At 45.8% G+C, this 22580-nt stretch overlaps 1 protein-coding gene across 1 annotated transcript in view; it reads left to right on the plus strand.

The window, feature by feature from the left end:
- Positions 1–20226, plus strand: part of LRP8 (LDL receptor related protein 8) — an 89448-nt gene extending 69222 nt beyond the window's left edge. The window contains exons 13-21 of the mRNA XM_029945827.1: positions 1760–1878; positions 2125–2264; positions 3696–3837; positions 5243–5395; positions 6273–6497; positions 8356–8424; positions 11887–12059; positions 13187–13363; positions 15654–20226. Coding sequence (XP_029801687.1) covers positions 1760–1878; positions 2125–2264; positions 3696–3837; positions 5243–5395; positions 6273–6497; positions 8356–8424; positions 11887–12059; positions 13187–13363; positions 15654–15692 — 1237 coding nt within the window. The 3' untranslated portion in view covers positions 15693–20226. The remainder of the gene's footprint in view (positions 1–1759; positions 1879–2124; positions 2265–3695; positions 3838–5242; positions 5396–6272; positions 6498–8355; positions 8425–11886; positions 12060–13186; positions 13364–15653) is intronic.
- Positions 20227–22580: the final 2354 nt, after the last annotated feature.

Raw genomic sequence — 22580 nt, forward strand, 5'->3', positions numbered from 1 at the left:
AGGGAAGAGGGTCACCTTCAGAGCAGTAGCCAGCCAGAGGCAAATTTGTAGAGAGGAGTCCAAGCCCATTGATGTGGTTCGCACATGGGTCTTTTTTTTGGTGTACAGAGCAGAACAGGGATGAGTAGAGTGAATCCAGACTGGCTAACAGAAAATATCCAGGGCAAGCACTAGCGCTCCACCCCTACCCCCCCAGCCTTGAGTCAGCCTTGGCTTGACACCCAGTTTCAGAAAAGGCAGTTTTGGAGAGAAATAAGTACACAGGCTTTCGAGTTCCACTTGAGGTTGTATTTAAATATGAAGGCTGTAGGGGCGCCTGGGTGGATCAGTCGTTAAGCATCCAACTTCGGCTCTGGTCATGATCTCACAGTCTGTGGGTTCAAGCCCCACATTGGGCTCTGCTGACAGCTCAGAGCCTGGAGCCTGCTTCTGATCCTGTGTCTCCCTCTCTTTCTGCCCCTCCCCTGTTCATGCTCTGTCTCTGTCTCTCAAAATAAAATAAAGACATAAAAAATTAAAAAATAAAATAAAATAAAAAAATAAATGTGAAGGCTGGCTCCACTACTTATGAACAGTGTGATCCTAGGGAAGTCAGTACCTCTGAGCCACAATTTACTCATCTATGAAATGGGACTAATAATTAAAACATTACTTTATTCAACAAATATTAAATCACTTGTTCTATGTCACGCATGAGGTACCTGCTAGGTACGCAATGAGGCACAAGACAGACGAGCCTACCCTCAGCAGAGCTTACAGACTAGTGGGGAAAACAGTGAAACGCACCAAACTACCCAAATGCATACATCAATAATCTGATTGGGTGATTGCTAGGAAGGAAGGACCCCGTGGTTTGAGAGATAATAACAGGGCGAGCTTACTCACAGAGAAAGGTTCTGTACTGAAGAGATGTTTAAACTGAGAAGTAACTGGGGGAAGAGAAAAGGAGGCCCGAGGCTCTGGGATGGCCTATCCGACAAAGGCTTGGTGCCTGGAGAAACTAAGGAGCCCCGTGGGGCAGGTGTGGGGTTTGGAAGGGTGGGGATGGTGGCAGGAGAGACAGTCAAAGAGGTAGGCAGGGGCCTGATCATGCAGAGCTCTGTCAGCTGCGGTGAGGATTTGAGGTTTTATTTTAAGAGCCATAGGAGAAGCTGCCGTAAAATTTGAAAACTGGAGAGTGACAACTTGTTTCCATTTTTGAAGGCTCATCTGCCTGCTGTGTAGGGACTGGATTAGAGGGGCAGTGATGACTGCATTTGTAAGTGCATGAGGTGAAACCACTCAGCTCAGTGCCTGCCACACAGTAGGCACTCCATAAATAGCACAAAGTAGGTCCTCCATAAATGTTCAAGAAAGAAGAGAGAGAAACCCTACACAGAGTTCTAGCTGTGTGACCCTGGGTAGGCTGTCCACTTTCTCCTTTGCACACCAGGAAAGTAAGAGAGGGTTGGCAAGGGCCTTTTTTGCTTTGGCCTCTAGGACTCTGGTTAGAGCTACCAGAAGTGGGAGAAAGGGGTTCACAGGAGTTCAACCGAGGCCAGATGAGCTCTCAGGGAATACAGGCTTCCCCAGGCTCTCAGATGAGGGGAAGCTAATGCACCTAACTCTTAGATTCGATGGTTCCAGTGGATTTCAGAGCCCTTCCCAGTTCCCACCAAGCATCATCTTCAACATTCAGTGGACCATTGAGTGCCGTGACACAGACAGCCCTAATCCTATCCCCTGACAACAAGCACAATTGAGTTCTTCTCTCTTTCAGGTTCATGTATTGGTCTGACTGGGGGTACCAGGCCAAGATCGAGAAGTCTGGGCTCAATGGTGTGGACCGGCAAACGCTGGTATCAGACAACATTGAGTGGCCCAATGGAATTACCCTGGGTGAGCTCTGCCTTCCCTGGATTGGGGGCCTGTCCTTCCCCCTGATCCTGACCACCATCTGGGGGGCTTGTTTCTGTACCTGCCGATAGGGCCAATGCCTGTATTTCCTGACAGTCACCCCAGGCTGGCTTCCGTCTGAGGCCAGGCCCAGAAATATGGGTAGGGAAGAGGGGACAGACAAGCAGAGATCCTGGTTGGGGTCCCAAACTCAAGACCCGATCCTCTGTCCCCTTTCTCCTCCCCAAGATTTGCTGAACCAGCGCTTGTACTGGGTAGACTCCAAGCTGCACCAGCTCTCCAGCATTGACCTGAGCGGAGGCAACAGAAAGATGCTGATCTCCTCCCCTGACTTCCTGAGCCACCCTTTTGGGATAGCTGTGTTTGAGGTGAGCCCCGTGAGAAGAGACAGGACCCTATCAGGAAACTGACGCCTAGGAAAGGCTTACTAAAATAGATCGGCTCTCTGAGACTTGCCTAAATGGAGACAAAGGGATAGGGGAGCAGAATGACTTCTGTTTACACAGTGTGTGAGCTTCCCGCAGACAAAGGCCTCGCAGCCTCTTGTCCTGTGCTCCCTTCCCAAGACCCCCTTCAGAGCCCTTCTCATGGGTAAGTTGCTAGCCCATGTGAGCTTTCTCTCTCCACCTTCAGTGCCTGGCCCTGTAACCCCCATATACAGAAGTACCCAGTAAATAAGGAGAGGAAGAAGGAATATACATTTCCCTAAAACCTACCTTTGGAAATAGCCTAAGAGATGCTATTCAATTCAGTACACTTTCACTGACCTTGGCTGGACCCTGGGGTCATAGAAGTGAGTCAGACGCCATCTCAGTCCTCACAAAGCTCCCCAGAGGGTGAAGAGTCAAGGCCCTCCTGCACCTGTGTTCTGACCTCGACAACCTTTCTCCTTGGGGAATGAGGAAGCCAGAACCAACCAAGTTCTCGCGCATCTATCTCTTCCCTAAATTAACTCTGCCACCAAGAGGAGGGAAAGCAAGGGGACAGTGGTCTGTGGTGGGCGTTGGCAATTTTTGCTTGGAGTGACATCACTCAGAACTGCTCTGAAATAGTGGGTAAAGCCCCACCTCCAAGTCCAGCCCCTGCTTCAAAAGACAGGTGTGTTCAGACACATGTATGTGCTTGTGTATATACGTGACATGTACGTGTAAAGCGTATGTGCATATGTATACATAATGCGTCCATTTAAAATTGTGCATTTCTCTATGTGATCGTGCTTGTGAACATGTATGTCTACCAGTGTTTAGTTAAGTGTTTATATAGGTGCAAGGGTGCCTTTGTGTGTGTAGATGAATGTATGGGTGTGTGTCCAGATCTGTGCACGAGGCTGCATGGTTGTACCTGTGGCTGGGGATTTGCCTACAGATGCACCTGCAGGCTTATATGGACTAAGCATTGGATGCATACATGTGTCTCCCCAGACGCTGTAAGACGGCCTAGCAGGGAAGAGTCCTCAGTAGTTCATACATCCCCTCCAACCTTGGTCCCAGGCCCCAATAATGGTAACAGCTAAAAAGACCCAACCTTGGGTTTCTGTTGGACTCTGGGAAGCAGGGCTAGCTCAGCATCAATGAGCAGTCTTCAGGCCAAAGCACAGAACCAACAAATAGTGCCCTGTGACAGAGGGGAGCCAGAGTGTATGCCACAGATTGGAGGCTGAGAGTCCCCCTGTGAATCTGTGGGCAGGGGAGCTCAGGGGAGGTGTCAGGGCAGTTCTTGTGATATGGTTTGGGGCCAAGCCCTCAGACAGGTCATGTGCTTAGGCCTAGCCCCGCATCCTCTGCATCTGTACCCCATAGGACAAGGTGTTCTGGACGGACCTGGAGAATGAGGCCATTTTCAGTGCAAATCGGCTCAATGGCCTGGAAATCTCCATCCTGGCTGAGAACCTCAATAACCCACATGACATTGTCATCTTCCATGAGCTGAAGCAGCCAAGAGGTGAGCCTTCCCTGGTCCCGACCCCCTGCCCATGTCCTCTCCCTCCACTAGGCAGGCTGCATTCACCTTCGTGTAATGTAATGTAATGTCTTAGCACCCCCAGAAGGTATAGCAACAGTCCCTCTCATTGGTAACGTGCTTCACTGTTACATATTTTCTCTCATTTCCTTCAGCTCTTGGTGAAATAAGGCTGGGCATAAAAAAAAATATATAAAGCCCTGCTTTTGCCTACAACAGAGGAAACTGTGACTCAGAGAGGTAAAATAATGTTAGCAGGTGGCACAACTGAAACCCAGACTCAGGTCTGATTCCAAAAGCTCCTTCTACCATAAAGGAACACATTGCCTCTTGTTTAGTATGTGTACCCATTTCGCAGTAGTGTAAGCTAACATACCCTAGAGCCATAGCAGTTCAGCCTGTTGGTTGGGAATAGAAGCCAGGAATCCTGCTACCAGATTGTCCCGTCCTCTATCACTAGGATATAGTACCAAGTCTAACCGTAACCAAGGTGTGGCTGCCAGGGTGACAGTGGGAAAGCACAGCGGGGAAAGGAGATAAGCTTGGTGCCTGACTCTAGATCCAGAAATTTAAATAAGAAATAGACATAGGGGCGCCTGGGTGGTTCAGTCATGTTAAGCATCTGACTTCGATTCAAGGCATGACCTCATGGTTAGTGAGTTCGAGCCCCGCATCTGGCTCTCTGCTGACAGCTCGGAGTCTGGAGCCTGCTTTGGATTCTGTGTTTCCCTCACTCTCTGCCCCTCCCCCACTTGTATGCACTCTCTCTCTCAAAAATAAATAAATAAAACATTTAAAAAGAAAAAAAAAGAAATAGTCATGGCATGTGGTAGAGGGGGGAAACACAGGCTTTGGAATTCAACAGACCTCAGTTTATTTGTTTTTTAATTTTTTAAATGTTTATTCATTTTTGAGAGAGAGAGAGACAGAGAGTGTGAGCAGGTAAGGGGCAGGGAGAGAGTGGGAGACACAGAACTTGAAGCAGGTTCCAGGCTCTGAGCTATCAGCACAGAGCCACAAACCTCGAGATCATGACCTGAGCCGAAGTCAGATGCTTGACCGACTGAACCACCCAGGTGCCCTGACATACCTCAGTTTAAATCCTGTCTCTAAAATCCCTAGAGTTATAACTTTGATGAGTTTGTTCTCTTTGAACCTTGGTGTCTTTTCTCTGTCAGTCTGGGGCATACACCCACCTCTCTGAGTTGTCTTCAGGATTGAATAAAAGTGTGAGGGTAAAACATCAGACGTAGTGCTGGAAGGTGCCCAATAAAAGCAGAGAAAACTTTTTGAGCAAGCTAAGTGGGAAGGGGCTCAACCTCGGGAGAAGGGAGGACCTGGGAGGTCTTGTCTTGGCTCCAACTCTCTCTTGTCTCTGTGCCATCAGCTGCCGATGCCTGCGAGCTGAGTGCCCAGCCCAATGGGGGCTGTGAGTACCTGTGCCTTCCCGCTCCTCAGATCTCCGGCCCCTCTCCCAAGTACACGTGTGCCTGTCCTGACACAATGTGGCTGGGCCCAGACATGAAGAGGTGCTACCGAGGTAAGCAGACCTACCAGGAAGGCTGGCCCCTGGCAGTGTGAGACCCCCTCCTGCCAAAACCCTCCATGGGCTTCCAGGATGACGTATGCTTCTGGTTTTCCTGTCTTTTCTGAATGCTTATTGCCTTTGCAGGCTCCTCTTCCTTACCTTCCTTGAGTGCTGGTTTTCCCCAAGGTCCTTCCAAGGCTTTCTCCTCTTACTTCCAAGAAAAATGCATGTATCCATACAACATTTTAAACTCAGTTGCAGGGGGTTTCTGGAACCCCTTGAAGACCTGAAATTAGGAACCCTTGATCCCTGTGGCTTCAGTTACTGTTTATATGCAGGTGACTATGAGCTTGCCTCTTCCTCACCTAGAACTTAACACAAAAAGAAGCCCTTTTGTGTTATGATTGGGACTAATAGTCAATACTTCGACCACACGAGTTTATATTCATCGTCCAGTCTTGATATAGAGCCAAGGCCTTTTGTTTGAACATAAATCTGCTGCATCATTTGGGATTCCATGTTCAGTTGTTTAAGGGGAGTGAGAATTTGAACCTGGCAGTGTAATAATATGCATGTAAAATCCTTCTAGATTTGTATGATTTCCCCTACTCCCAGTCTTTAAAGTGGTCATGCCCACACCTAATTCTATAGTCTTGTTTTAATGACTTGCCTTAATTAAATCAGTGTGCAGTATAAACACAAAGATCTTGGGGTTCAGCTACAAAGGTCATAGCCCATTCAGGTTTAGGGAAGCCTTCCCAGAAGTGGCATTTGAGCTGAGTCATGAGGATGAGTTCCTAAGCATAATTCATAGAGGCAAAAAGTTAAGCATAAAGCAATGAAACTCTCTGTCCAAGTGACCTCCATGAAATTCCTCCCCCACCCCCAGCCCCTCAATCTACCTCAACTACGACGTTAGCTCCTACCACAACGAGGACACTAGCTGACCCCGCAAGAGCCTCTGGGACCAGCGTCCACAGCCTCACCTACCAGAACCACAGCACAGAGACACCAAGCCTGGCAGCTGTGGTCCCCAGCTCAGTTAGTGTCCCCAGGGCTCCCAGCATCGGCCCATCTACTCCAAGCCCTGCGACCAGCAACCACTCCCAGCACTGTAAGTAAAGATGTTCTGTGTTCTTTCATGACATGGGGGGATACGAGGGAAGAAGAGATCATTTCAGAGTATTGGACCTTGCTGAGGAAACAGGTGGAGGTGCCCACCTACACTTAAAAGTCTTAGCTGCCACTAACCTTGTAGAGGGTCTTGCAGGACCTACCTCTGAGCCTCAGTTTCCTCACCTACAGAGTGGGAATAATAATTACCCTTCCCCTACATGCTTCGCAAGATCACCAGGACAGACAAAGGAGGCAGTTGGTATAAACAAAAATACTCTGTCCCTGGGTGTGTGTTTCATGCATTACTGATGTGTATGAGGGAGTGTCCCTAGATTTGGAAACCTGAGAAGCTCTGGTCCCGGTACTTAGCTCCCATGGCAGGTTCCCCAGATAGTAGTATCCATAATTATGGTCTGCTTGCACCTTTTTCCAAACCCTGGCATGAAAATAATTAAACTCAGCACTTACAAAATCATTGGGAGCAGTAAGTGTCACTGCTAGAAATGTCTGTCTCATTAGCCCCCAAATACCTTTTTAATTGAGTCACCTGCCAGGGGGAGTTCATTTGAGAAGATAAACCATCTTTTACATTTTTATCCCGTACATGGCCCGGATGCCAGGCAGCTCGGTGGCACCTTTCTCATCAGATCCAGCTTGCTGACAGAAGCTGGGTTTCCAGAGCAGAGCACTCTCACCTTGAGCGGCAGGTGGCACCCGTATGAATCCCAGTTCCTGTCACCCGGGGCACAGCCACGGAGCAGGCAGCCTCCCCACTGGCTCCCTGCCGCTCTGGGCTTGGCTGTGGCGGTCCAGCGCTTCCTCGTGCGCACCGGGGGTGGGGTTGGGAGTGGCAGCATTTCCGAGCGGTGCTACCCCCCTTTCTTCTCCTCATAATACTTAGGCTCCCTTAGAGTAACTTGGAGGAGCAGGCATACTGCAAGGGTGGCATCCGGGCCATGGCCAGGGCAATCGTCTGCCCTCTTGGAGCAAATGTAGCTGGTGAAGCCCCTCTTCACACTTCAGAGTGGATCCAAAAAAATTGCTTCATAAACTAAAGAGTGCTATAGAGATGTTCCCACAAAGACAGTTTGAAGAGTGGAAAAGATGGCACAGCATACTTTAAAAACACAGTACACCTTCCGAGCCCTTTTCAGTTTAGAAAGTGCTTTTATATACTTTATTTAGGCCTCAAAACACCCCCCACGCTGCCCCCCACCCTCCTTGAACCAGGCAAGGCTGTGCCAGGCACTGTACTAAGTAAGGAATCCTCTCCCTTGACCGTCGCAGTGTCCCTAGGAGGTGGGAAACTTGCCCGAATAAGTAGGTACCCCGCCCAAACCCAGGAGCCTGTGCTGTTGATCCCACTATGTTCTGTTGCATCTCATTTTAATTACTAATTGAAAATAAGCTGGTGATGCAGATGGACAGACAGACCACCGAAACAACAGAGACCAAGTAATAGATACTGGCTGGCAAGGGCAGTGGCCCCCGCCCATCAGCAACATGAGACCTAAGTGCTCACTCCGCCAAGCACCGCCCCCCACTTCCTACCACTGTGACACTGTGGGAAGGGTAAGGGACTTGGGGCACAAGTCCTAGGTTTGGGCAGCTTCTCTGAGAGTCCCCAGAACCCCAGTAAGACCAGGTGTCCCCCTGTGTGAAAGGGAGATAACCCCTGCCCTGCTCCCCTCAAGGGAGGGTTGATAGGATCTGGAAAGACTGCGTTGTTAGGCTTAGCCAGGGTCATCATTTTGGAAAGAGGGCAGGAAGCAGTTGAGTAGTTCTTATGGCTTGAGGCGAGCAAGGACCTGGGCTCATGGTGACGAAGCATCGTTCTGCACATCTGTGTTTTGCAGATGGGAATGAAGGTGGCAAGATGGGCTCCACAGTCACTGCTGCCATCATTGGGATCATCGTGCCCATGGGTGAGTGTGGCCCCGAGTCACTGTGGAGAAGAGAGAACTGGTGCTCGGGGTCTGGGGAAAAGCACTAGAAAGGCAGAGCACTTGGCACACGGACCTGTCCCATTCACTTTTTCTGACCCGGCAACCTCCCCACCCACACTCCAGTCCTTCGGGACCTGGCCCCAGGCGGCCCGTCCCAGCGCATCCCTGCTCCCCACCACTCACACTCTGCGTGCCAGCCATGTGAAGGCACACTGTAGGCTCCCTGGGGACAGTGCTCGCTGGCCACTCTCCCCAGCTCCTAGCAGTGGCTGGCACATGGTAGGAAATAAAACATTTGTGGAATTAATGAGGAGAGCTGCTGCCATTCCTTGAGTAGATCATGCTTTTGCTTTCTTTCTGTTTGGTTTTCAATGAACATTTATCAAGCAGCTGCAATATACCAGACTCTGTGTTAAGAGGAGGGAAGGTGATTAAAAATGACTAGGACATGGTTCCTGTCCTCCGATGGCTTAGTCTTGTCAGAGAGCCAGATAACAGACAATTTGATTATGAGAGGGGAAGTCCTAAAATGAAGCCATATGTGATCTAGAGGACGTGCTGAAGAAGTACTTAACTTGGAATTGGGAGAGAAGGGAAGAGGATAGGGAAGGTTTCCTAGTGGAAACAATAATGTGAGCTGAGTCAGCCAAATGAAGAAGAATCCAGAGCAACCCAGGCAGTGAAAACAGCATGAACTAAAGCCAGCAATGGGAAATAGCATGGCGAGAGGGGAGAAAGTGGGTGGAACTAGAAGTTCAATATGGCCAAACTGTAACATCTGGTGAAACCTCACAGAGAACCATTTATTCTCTCCCATCCCATTGTTCACATAATATCCTGAATATCCCGTGTCTTATACCAGTCTCGTCTCTTGGAGGGATCTTTGATTTGCAGCTGCCCAATCTATCAGTTGATCTCCCTGGCTTGCCCATGAGGCCCTCAACGACAGGGACTTTACCCATTTATCCCAGGAGTCCCAAGCATGATGGTGAGCTAGTGAGTGAATGTTTTGCAAACTTCTACCCCATGCAAGGGACTGCACCAAGTGCCAAGGAACCAGGCAAGAAAAAGATAAAAGACTTGAAGAGCTTTCAGTCCTTTAAAAAAATTTTTTTAATGTTTTATTTATTTTTGAGAGAGAGAGAGAGAAAGACAGCGTGAGCAGGGGAGGGTCAGAGAGAGAGGGAGACACAGAATCCAAAGACAGGCTCCAGTCTCTGAGCTGTCAGCACAGAGCCCGACACAGGGCTGGAACCCACGGACTATGAGCTCATGACCTGAGCCAAAGTCAGATACTTAACCGACTGAGCCACCCAGGCGCCCCTGTGTTTCATCCTTAATGAACTGCTTATTAACAATCTTGTTTTTCTATTGGTTCTTGATCTTATTCTTACTTACTTGTAGAAATACTTATACATAATGAATATTAAATCTTTGTAACATACATAACAAATATTTTCTCCCATACAGTCTCTTGATTTGTAAATGTGTTTATGGTATCTTTTGCCATGCATATATTCAAAATTTTAAAGTATCAGATCTATTCACCTTTTGTGTTATGACTTCTAAGTTTTGTGTTTTACACAGGAAAGCCTACCTCACTATAAATTATTAAAATATCTCCCCATATATTCTTCTACTAAATATTGTTTTATATTTAAATAGGAATCTATTTTGAATTTATTATATAGAGTATGAGGTAGGGACTGAACTATTATTTTTTCTACAGGCCTGTTTAGTTTTCCCAAGACCATTACTGAATAATTCATCCTTCTGACTTGAATTGTCATCTTTATAGTAAACGACATGGCTCTCCAGACTTTGATCTGCTGCTAGCCTGTTTATTCTCTTTCACCAATAATCTGTTGTTCCTACAAACGAGAAGAACAATTTTGTACTAGGCATTAATATCTAATAGGGCATTATTATTCTTGCAATATTTTCTTAGCTGTTTTTTCCAACTTCTCTTCTAGAATAAACTTTAGAATCATCTTTATAAAAATTATTATGGAATCTTATGCTTTGGATATATAAGTTGATATGGGAAGAATTCATGTTTTTACAATATTGAAGCTTCCCATCCAGGAACATAACACATCTCCCTATTTATTTGAGTCTTTCATGTCCTTCTATAAAATTTTATGGATCATATAGGAGTTGCACATTTCTTATTAGGTTATTCAAGGTATTTTATAGTTTTTGTTGGGCTATGATGAATGTCTTCTGTTCTTATTCCACTCCATTTGCTAATTGGTGATTGCTAATTAATAAGAAAGCTGTTGACTTTTTGTTAATTTTTTTAAAAAGTGTGTATTCATTTTGAGAGAGGGAGAGCATGAGTGAGGGAGATGGAGAGAGAGAGAGAGAGAGAGAGAGAGAGAGAGAGAGAGAATGAATCCCAAGCACAGGGTTTGATCCCATGAGCCAAAACCAAGAGCTGGACACTTAACTGACTGAGCCGCCCCAGCACCCTTTCTCTGAATTCTTGATGAACTAAAATTAGTTCTAATACTTTTTCATCTGCTTTTAAGATTTTCTAAACATACAAAACTGATAATAAACACAGTTAGGTATTCCCCTCTTCCCCACGTGTGCCCTTCAATTCTTTATCTGTTCTTACTGCATAGCTAGGTATCTGGAACAATAAATAGTAGCAACAGTAACGGGCAGCCTTGCCTTGTCCCTGTCTGTGATGGGTCTTGATTACTACGGTCTGACCAAAGGAAAACCCCCTCTCTAGAGTCCAGGAAAGCTGTCACCAGCCTCCACTTGAATGCTTGCAGCGATCGCCCACTACCTTATGAAGCTGCTTACCCCAGTTTTGCCCAGCTCTGTCTGAGAACTTTCTCCTTTACTCATGAATATATTCATCTATTCCAACTCAGAGCCTGTTTCCCTGCTGTGTCCCTTTCTAGAGGTGCTTCTCTTCTTGCAGAACCCCAGCTTTGGAAAGAAACACCCCACCCCACCATCCACCCTCCACTGGAGGAGAGAATGCTTTTCTCAGAGAAATCCAAGGAAGTAGCAGCATTAGGATAGAGATGTGGTGGAGAAATTCACTCATCCACTCAGTACATGTTACTGAGCAAGGCACCGGCAGTAGAGAGATAAAGAAGACACAGTCCCCGCCCACAAAGAGCTCTGTCTAGTTGGGGTACACATATATGAAGTACAGTACTGTGGGCTAGGAACACACATGAGGGAGCAACCAACTCTTCCTTGAGAAGTTGAGAAGACTTCATTTGAGTTGGATCTTGAGGGATAAGTAGTTAATAAAGGAAGAGAGAGGAGAAGGGCTTCCAAGCAGGAGAAAAAGAACACAGCACAACGGCCTGAGGAGCAAGGGGCAGGAGAGTTAGAGAGGTGGTGAGAAGCGCACTGGCGTCTGAGCGGTGGGCTAGAGCCTGCGGCAAGTTCAGTGCAATGTGTCCCTTCCTCCAGCGGTAATAGCCCTGCTGTGCATGAGCGGCTACCTGATCTGGAGAAACTGGAAGCGGAAGAACACCAAAAGCATGAATTTTGACAACCCGGTGTACAGGAAAACAACAGAAGAAGAAGATGAAGATGAGCTTCACATAGGGAGGACTGCTCAGATCGGCCACGTCTATCCTGCAGTGAGTATCCGCTGCCGGAGAATCCTTTCCTTCCTCACGTCCTTCCCGCTCTCCCTCCCTCCCTCCCTTCTTTCTTCCTTCCTCCCTTCCTCCCTTTCTCACCCTCCCTCCCTGCCTTTCTTCCTTTCTTCCTTTCCTTTTCCTTCCTTCCTTCTTTCCTCCCTTCCTTCCTTCCTTTACTTCCTTTCCTTTTCCTTCCTTCCTTCCTTCCTTCCTTCCTTCCTTCCTTCCTTCCAACTATATCAAGAACCTACCATGTGCCAGGCACTATTTTAGGCCCTGGGGACACAGAGATGCTGGGGCAGGTGGTTGGGGTAGAAGTATAAGGAACACGTTGTAGCTAGAGGCTCTTCCTTAGGGTAAAGAAGCCAAATGTCTTCTTTCTGCTGAGTAAGTTTTCAGAACCTTTGGTCTGGAAGGGTAACTGTGGCCATGCAATTCAAATATATTCATTTCAACAAACACTGTATGCTGGCCCTGAGCCAAACACCACACTGGATGTGACTGTTCACAAGAGAGGAATATACCGCTTCCAAGGAGCTGGTGGGGGGTGAGAGAGAGTCACTTACTATTGTACAGCTGTGTGTGTGTCGTGCCGTGGTGGAGCTCAGGAGTGTCTCTTCCAGGAAGCTTTCCCTCGTTTCTTTGTTCTCCCACAGCCTCTGTCCATCACAGCACCTGTCACGCTGTAGTCAACTTGTCTTTTTGCTCATTGGTCTCCCCACTGGACCGTGAACTCCTTGAGGGCAGATTGTCTGATTAGTCTGTTTCCCTAGGACCTAGCACAGCATTAGGTGGCTCCCAAGTACATGTTTGCAGAACAAATGCCATGGAAACACCAACAGGGGAACTGTTAATTCAGTTTGGGAGATCAGGCAGGGAATGCCACACAGAGGCCGTGACAGATGAACTGTGTCCTTGAAAGGTTAAGAGCCAATTTTCCAGAGAGAGGAGGAGGAAAATGGCATTCCAGAAAGAAGCCTGTGCAAAGGCTGCAGGGTACAATAGGGCGCGGCTTGTTGGGGGAGCAAGGACTGCAGAGTGTCTGGAGCAGATGTCATGGTTGTATAGCAGAGTCAGGGGGCTGAGTGTGACCTCATAGGTCATCCAGTCCATCCCCCTGTCAGGCGATCAGCAGCTTTGATCACCCACTGTGGGCAGAGCCCTGTCTTGGGGAGACCAGAGAACTGGAAGACCCAGCCCCTGCCCTCAAGGAGCTTTTTGTCTTGCCGGGGGAACCAAGGTCACAGCTGCACCAACTCCCGAAGAACCCTCTTTCCGAGCTGCCTGCCGTCAAGTGCAAGGTAGGGCAGTGCCACTTTGAGTCTGAGGGGCTGGTGAGTGAGGGCGTGAGGCTAGGCAGGCGCAGCCAATCCCAGGCGGCTTTCTGGTCCTGGAGGGCTGCAAAATGTAAGCTGGGTATCGGGGCAAAGAGGAAAGATGAGTTCGTTGCTGACCAAGGAAAGGGTGTGTGGAAGAAGTCATCGATTATGGGGCAGGGCAGCGTGCATTGTCCACTATTCATGGGAGTGTACATGGGAAGGGAGACATGGGACATGAAGCTGAGCAAGTGAGGAGGGTCAGCATGGCCTTGAGCCTTCACTTCAGCCAATCACCCAAACAGGTGTTTGGCCAAGTTTTAAAGGCGGGCGGGGGTGGGGACACAGTGGGTGAAGCGTTGAGCTTAGCCTGAGGTGATGGCTCCCCGTGTCACTGCTCTGTAGCCCTGTGGTCTCAGTCACTTCTCTCTGCTCACTTCTATTTGTAAAATGGGAATGATAACCCCATTCTGTCTGTCTCCTAAATTCATAGCGTTCAGGCGAGACAGCTCACGTGAGAGAGCTTTGCGAGTTGTAAAGCACTCTACACGTGTAGAGTGGCATTGTGCCCTGACGAGCAAATTAACCACTCTGGAGGAGCTCTTCCTGATGCATCGAGGGCCTGAGGAATAAGCTCTTGCCAGCTGCAGAGAAATAGGAGAGGGAGGAAATCAACAGTTAGTGAGAACCTTCCGCGTGTCAGATACTACTCTGTGTTTTACGTACATTTCCTTGTGTAGTCTTCACAGTAACTTTATAAAGTTGATATGCTTAGCTGCATTTTGCAGGTGAGGAAACTGAGACTCGGAGAATTTGAATAACTGGCCTAGGGTCACAACTAAGAAGCAGCAGAACCAGGATAAAAATTCCAGTCTGTATGGACACAAAAGTCTGTGCTCTTTCCACTTGCATCATGGGGCAAAGAGCCTGGAAGCTTGTTCGGTATCCTCAACAACCTGTTCTCCCCCCGTCCCTGTCTCGTGCCACCATCACTTCTGGGACCTACCTTTGGCCTAGAGATCTGTCGTGAAGAGAGTGGGGGGTAACTGGACTGGAAGAAGAGAGTCTCAAGTGTCAGTGCTAGCCGAGCAAGGCCATGGTATTCTTGCAAAACCACACATAACCCAAAGATGATCTGAAAGGCATTGGGGTCACTTTTTATTGTCTGTAGGCTGTCTAGAGATGGGAAGCGCTAGTCTGGTTCTGTGTTAATATGCTCGCCAGGTTTATCTAGAATACTCTGGATCTCAGGTGTGTCACTGTATTAAGTACTCTATAGACGTTACCTCATTTGGTTTCTCAACAACTCTGTGTGGTAGGTCCTGTTATTTCCATCTGACAGATGATAAAACCAAGGCTCAGAGAGGTGGAGTGGTTAGCCCAGATTCACTTAGCTTTGAGAAAGATCTCAGAACACTGGGGTCTGCCCAAAGGAGTGTATCCAGGAAAATGGAAGAGTGGGAAGAAGGTCTACATCCTGCCCAGCTGGGGAAAGCTCGATGTGTAGCCCGGAGGAGAAAACACTCTGAAGGAAAGGAAGAGAACTCAAATACGGTCTGCATATTTCAAGGGTTATCTGTATAGAACGCTCTGAGTCTAAGAGAAACAGGGAACATCAGAAACAGATTTCATGTCAGTATAGGGAAGAAGTTGCGTCCAGTGTCCACTGTTGCAGTGGAATAGACCAGCTCAGGGACTGGTGGGTTCACAGCACAGTAACACTCAGCCATTTGTGGCAGGGTAAGTCTGGCACCTAATGACTAGAAAGTAAGGTTGGGGGAAAGAGGGATTGAATTTAATCAATTTGTATCACATTCTGATTCTGTGTAATCAGTTAGGAGGGTGCAGCAGATTGCCTTCCTACTTGTGACTCACAAGCTAGAGATAAGTGGCTAATGGCCTGGGATTAAACGTTTGCCAAAGCTAAGCCCCTGAAGTTGAATAAACCTAAAATCCTATAAGGAAGGACCGAGAAAGTTGAGATCACTGCAGGGATCCTTCACAAAGAGGCAAAAGCTACAACTCTGGACTCACACAGATCCTGGTTCAAATTTTAGTTCACCCACTTGCTATGTGATCCAGGACAAATGTTGTTAAAGCTCATCGAGTCTCAGTTTCCTCATCTATAAAATAGATATGACAAACCCTTTCCTGGGTTAGTGTGAAGATTTTGTGAGCTAATGCCTATAAAGTAATAGAATGTCTCGTGCCTTGTGGGCACTCAATAAATAGCTCCTGTGGGTCTAATGGTGATTTCTTTGCTCTGTCTCCCCAGCGAGTGGCATTAAGCCTTGAAGATGACGGACTGCCCTGAGGATGGGACCACTCCCTTCGTGCCTCATGGAACTTGGTCCCATGCACTACACTCTCTGGATGGTGTATGCCTGGATGAAAGGGGTTTCTGTATATGGGTCTGTGTGAGTGAGTGTATGTGTGTAATTTTTTTTTTAATTTATGTTGCGGAAAGGTAACCACAAAGTTATGATGAACTGCAAACATCCAAAGGATGTGAGAGTTTTTATATGTATAATGTTTTATACACTTTTTAACTGGTTGCACTACCCATGAGGCATTCATGGAATGGCTACTGCTGAGTGACTAACACGGTGTACATAACCAAATGGGGCTGACGGTCCAGTAGCTTACTCATCGTTTTAAAACTATATTTACAGAGGTTATTTGGTTTGCGGGGGGGGTTAGATTTTGGAGTTTGGGGGTTGATTTTTTTTTTTTTTGGTATATAAAATGATTATGCTTTGTGGCTATCCATCAACATAAGTAAAAAAAAAAAAAAAGAAAATACTTCAACTCCTTCCCCCATTTAGATTATTTATTAACATATTTCAAAAATAAGATTAGTTCTATAAATAATTTAGAGACATGAGAGTATTTATTTTTGGTATGATTGGCCCACCATGCAGACTCTGTGCATTTACGTTTATATGTGTATGTGTGTGAGAGAGAAAAATCCGTCGAGAAGAGGCGCACCTGTGGCTGCTGTTCAAGTACATAAGGACTATTGTAAAACAGTCCACAGAGGGGTATCTGTAGTTTTCGGAGAAGCCTTTGGAAATTTGGCTCCAAAAATGGATGCCATGGTTTGTGCAAACACATGGTGGGAGGGACAGATCCTTTCCACCTCTGGCAGTTCCCAGGACCCAGTCATGAAAGGCCTCGCAGTTCACCTGTGGCTGCCCTGCCTCCCACCTGGGCTTTCTCTTCCGTGGCTGAGGCCAGGGCACAGCCTTTGCATGGAGCCAGAAGTCTCTTGAGCTCACATGAGAACATGCCTAAACCTCGGCTACTCCTTGTTTTAAAGCTCAGCGTTTCAAAGAACTGCATTTTCCTTCAGGATACTTGGGTTGAATTCATCATGTTTCCTCTGAAGCACTCTAGGATGCCATTTCTTACTTGTAGAGAGCTAAGTGGAGACATTTCTAGAACAGCCCAAGCTTACTGTAGAGACTGGCTCAGGCACCAAGATATGCTCAGCCTCTGAGACGTGCTGGGGGGGAGATTAAGGACGGGGAGTAGGTTTTGTTACATCTCTCTTTCTCCCTTCCTTCACTCTCTACCATTTCCTTTAGATGGGGAATACAACATAGGTTTGCTACAATCATGTGTCCATACCAATGAAACTCATTTTTTGGCTGAAGTCAGAAAAAGTGGCCCAGCTTGAAGTCCTACTGAGGGAGAAATGGCATACACAACATTATAGTATACTGGATATATATGTTCAAACAGGGATTTGGTTTACTGCTTTGTAAATAAAAGGAAAAACTCTGGGTATATGCATAGATTTTTTTTTTCATCATGGACACTTTTCTTTGTTTTTCCTGGGCCTTGGGAGAGGCAGGAGAAATGCTCTTTTCTCTTTTTGGGGTCTACCATTGAAAACATGATCCTATAGTCCCAGAAGAATCTTTCCCCACTAGCTCTCTCTTCCAGGGTCTGATCTTTTCGTAACTCTGCTGTTCTGCCACTTCACTCCCACCACAGCCAGGGACAAGACACATAAGCAAATTCTGACACCACCCGCCCCCAGCTGCCCCCAACTCAGTGAAGTTTGGATGTCTCATCAGCTTGGTACCCTGAAAATTTCCAGGCAGGCACTCTGGAGTTCTGTAACCCTGTTCTAGGACCTTTCTCCACGTCACTCATGGTCTCCTAACTTCTGACAAAAACAACTGTGTTCTGGAGCCTCGGCGCTATGCTCTCCATAAACAAGCAATTTCCTCACGTGTTGTGTTGACAGTCCTGTGATATTCATTGAGAGGCAATTGACCTAGAATGACCGATACCAAATAGGATTTTAAGAACAGGTGGCCAACTCCTATGGAGCTTAATCATTTACTATTCTTTCAAGAATGAAAAGTAAAATTATTTTTGACTGAATAAAAATGACAAAAAAAGTTGAGATTTACACAAAACAAGTAACTTTTTTGATAACCTGCCTCCAAAGAAATAGAATTTCCTGGGGAAATGAGAACAGTGACTAATGCGTAGTTTCAGTCAGATCCTGGTCTTCACAGAAAAAAAATAATGAGCAAAGTCAGGATGGTTCAGCCTGAGATCTCAAACTGATGATGAAACACAACTTTCTCAGAGACATCCATGTTTCCTGAATATGTTACAACTGCACTTTGAAAGACGCCCATGGGAGCAACCTGTGGAAGACAAATTCCGGAATACTCTCACGTGTCGGACGGTAGTCAGTAAGATGAGATCTGAGGAGGTCACGTCCATCCTTCCTCTCTAGTCGTGGAGGCTTCTGAGCCTCATTTTGAGGTGTACTTGCATTTCTGTTCCCTTTTGCCTCTGTGCTATCACATTATCTACAGCCAACATCAGATCATAGAGTCATTGGACTTTAGAGCTGGAAGGAAGCCTGGAGATAATGCCAGGCAGGTAGAAGATTTACCAGACATTTTCTTCTCTGTTTAAATGAAACTGGTCCCAGGCTTTTTCCTCCTTTTCCTTCTCCAAGAGACTACTTTGAACTGCCTGAATATTATACCAAACCTGCTACCTTTCTTATGGCCTATCTTTCCAGTGGAATTACGAAGACGCTGGCAGAAAGAGCTTTCCAGAAACCGAAAACTAAAGTTTTATTTATTTACTCTTGATAGCATGATCATTTATAAAATAGGTTGAGGTGACCTATAACCTCAAGATGAGATGGGAATTCAGCTTATGGCAATAAGCATGATCCTTCCAGTTTCTCCGTGATTGCAGTATATTCATTCACCGAAATCATTTGCTAGGTACCAACTAAGTGCCAGGCACTGCAGATGTAGAGGTCAATCAAATGTTTTCTGTCCTTATGGAGCTCACAGTAACAGTAGAGTAAGACATGCGGGAACAAAGAGAATAGATTCTTTCTGGAGTACTATTAAGGCACAGAGGAGAGAGAAGTCACTTCTACTCAAAGAGATGAGGAATGGTCAAGAAGGGCATTGTAGAAGTGACCCTGCGCTAAGTCTTAGAAACTAAAGAGGGGTGTCCAGGCTGCTCCGGGCAGAAGAGACACAGAGGCATAAAGCAGCATGGGGACTTTACGGAGCTGCATGTAATTGATTGTAATGAGCAAAAGGCTCAAGGGGGACTTAGCAAGAAATGAGGCTGGATGGAAAGACAGGTTCAACAATGTAAGCACTTTATAGAATACTTATGTTTAATTTCTGATTCAATTATGCAAGCATTTCTTAGTCATTTATTGTGTACGAGGCACCAAGTGCACCACGGAAAATTCATCAGGACGCATCGCCAGCACTTTGTGGACAGGACAGTTTTTATCCTCAAGCTTTCCAGTGGCCAAAGGGAAACAGTGACGCATTTCATACGTTTGGGTTGACTGTTTTTGAGTATAAGGGTAATGGAAAGCATTCCATGTTGTCAAGAGCCTCTGAGATTTTCTCAACAGTGAGAAAATGAAATTTTGGAGATGGCTAGTCTGCAGAGGGAACCCCGAGCACTGTCATGTTAGGCGCTGGTGGGAGTCGGGAGAGAGCACAGGAATGTGAGCCTCACTCCTCTCCGCAACCCCCGCCATACACTCATTCTTTCACAGAATATAAATGAGTTAGCAATGAAACATTCAGAGTAAATAACTTCTTTTCTCATCAATGCATGAAGATAGAGTATCGGAGCCTTCTCACACTGTATTTTTAAGGGTATGGGGGGATTTTCAGGATACTGAGAACGTAGAGGTGGAGGAATTACAGCTTCAAATTTTCAGTTCATATAAGAAATCAGGAACCTCTGTTCATTCAGGCTATGCACCATGTGCATAGTCAAGAATCAGCAGAAACCCTCTGCATTTGCAAACACTTTGTGCTATAAAAAGAAATTTTAAAAAAGCCACCTGTATATGTATATATATATTTAAAGACATGAAGGTTTTGATACTTTTTTACAAAAACTACAAGAGAAAATGTACCTGTACAAACCATGTGTTTTAAAATAGCATTTTGTTCTCTACAGCCGCTGTTCATTTGGGGGTGAAGTACTGGTTTGCAGACTCCATCATATTGTACGCAAATGAATTTTCCTTGTTTGTCTTCCCCCCCACACCCTCGAATGACCGTATTTGATGTCACAGGCATGTTAGAATGTTGGACCCCACTAACTGTTTCCACTCTTTTTGTCTTGTCATTCCGGGTTTCATCAGCTTCTGTACCCAGTGCCCTCTGCAGTCTGGTTTCTGTTCCAGAAGCAAAGGGTGGTTTGCTGCATCTCACTAGCTGTACTGACATCATCTTGGTGAACGAAAAGCCAAATGTGAACATTTGTAAAATCAGTGCACTGTTTCTAGAGAGAGATTAAATTCATTTTTTAAAATCTGAAAATATTGTTTCATTGTGATGCTTTAATGGGGGGGGTGAACTATCATTGATTGAGTCCCTAATGTGTACCCAGTATTCTACACAAATTATTTTAGTCTTCAATAATCCTGTGAGATATAGGGCTGCCAGGCTGGCTCAGTTGGTAGAGCATGCAACTCTTAATCTCAGGGTCATGAGTTCAAGCCCCATGTTGGGCATGGCACTTACTTTAAAAAAAATAATAAGTTTAAAAAGGATTTTAAAAGTGCTGTGAGATAAACACTATGAATATTACCATTCTGATTTTATAGATGAGGAAGTAAGTGAAGGAACTGCCTGAAGTCACACAGTTACATTTTGTATCCCCAAAGTACATGTAGCACACGTGGCCCTTCTGGACAAGTGGCATTCTCTGTCTTGATTTTCCTTCTCCGCCTCTTCACCAGGCTAACCCCTGTTTGTCCTTGATATTCCTTTTCGGACCATTCCTCCACAAATCCTTCTCCATTCTCTTAGACCGGACTCCTAGAGTTAGGTGTTCACGCTTCCACCACAACTTTGCCTATTTGCATGCCAATACTTCTGCCCCCACCTCCCCTTCCATGCCGGTGAGATTGCTTTTACCAAGGTCACTCAGGACCTCCCTGATTATAATCTCATAAATACTTCCAGTCTTTGTCTTCCTTGACCCGGAAGCAGTATTTAACACTGTTGACGCTCCTTCTTGGATTACTCTTATTTTGGCTCACATGACACCATATTCCTTGTTTTTCCCTACTTCTTTGACCACATCTTAATCTCCTTTGCCCATCCCTCACGTTATGGTATTCTGTCTCAAATCCATCCACTTTTATTATCTCGACTGCCACTACCTGAGTACAGGCTACCATTATCTTGGATGATCATGATCATAGATTAACAACTAATCTGAACTTCATATTTTTAATTCTTTCCATTTTCCAATCTACAATATTGCAGCCAGAGTGATTTTTTTTTTCCTAGAATGGAATAGGTTGCATCACCACCACCCTCTCTACTTTCCTGCTTAAAGCTCTTCATCTGCTTCCCTTGCATTAAAATCCAATACCTTTGGGCTGTAGCCCACACGCCTTAATATGGCTTGTAAGCCATTTGGCCTCTGCCCTGTCTCCAACCTCATTACTATATGCACAACTTCATTCTGTATTCTAACCACACAGTTCTGGGCCCTGTATGGGGAACATTTCCTTCAGGAAGATATCCCTCAAGCCCCTAGACTGGATTAGGAGCCATCCTATGTGCTTCCATAGTATTCTGTGTTTCCCCTATTTGTAACCTCTAGTTCTACATAATAATTACTTGTATGCTCTTTAACTGCCTCCTCTGCCAGCTCTATAAAGGTCTGTCCTGCTCACTGTTGTATTCCTAGCACATAGCACAGTGAATGCGCATCGGAATTCAGGCACATCGAATACACAGACCTTATTCTTTCAGCTCTACCATGGGTCACTTTACAGCCTGATTTGAGTCCAGTATCCTTTAAATTTTCTCAAAACTTTTATTATTTGCCACATCTGCAGATGCCCAGATTCAGCAGTTACATTATAATTTTTATAATTTAATTCTTGGAAAATAACCTCATGGTAATTACCCAATATCTCTATATACTTAATTTCAATTACCACCTCAAGACTGTTGTGAGGATTCAAAGAACAAGCACTTATAAGTGGGTTCACATTTATTAGGTGCTTAATACCTGGTGATTCCCTTTTTAAAAAATTTTTTTAATGTTTATTTGTGAGAGAGAGAGAGAGACAGCGTGAGCAGGGGAGGGGCAGAGAGGGAGGCACAGAATCTGAAGCAGGCTCCAGGCTCTGAGCTGTCAGCACGGAGCCCATCCTTCTCTTTTTTTATACATTCCCTTGGTACCGCCTGTATCCAGTGTTTTTTCTTTTCTTTTTTTTTTTTTTTTAAGAAAATGCCTTATGGTTTTATGGCAATTTACAGTTTGCAAAGTATTTTTCCAATTTCAAAAATATTGTTTCAGATCCCTACAAAAGTCCTGCCAGATGTATAACATGATTTTGCTCATTTGAAAAATAAACTTGAGGTCCAAAAAGTTAATCAGTTCACCTCAGTCACAGTGAATCACAGTCATATGAGAATTATTTTAACACTAGCCTCCAGTGATGTTTCCCCATCACACACATTCTACTCTGCTGCTGATTATTTTTTTCAGTTAGAAAAGGAGTAATGGTAAGACTGGGAATGAGACGCAGAGATCCCTACCCGAATACAGAATAGTACACAGTCACAGTAGCCAGGCCCCAGGAATGATGCCCTCTCAGCACTGTCTCTAGAACTGATTTCATTACCTCCTCTGGCTGGAACTTAAATGA

Source organism: Suricata suricatta, chromosome 8 (genome assembly GCF_006229205.1).
Source record: "Suricata suricatta isolate VVHF042 chromosome 8, meerkat_22Aug2017_6uvM2_HiC, whole genome shotgun sequence".
In the NCBI taxonomy this organism is placed as follows: domain Eukaryota; kingdom Metazoa; phylum Chordata; class Mammalia; order Carnivora; family Herpestidae; genus Suricata; species Suricata suricatta.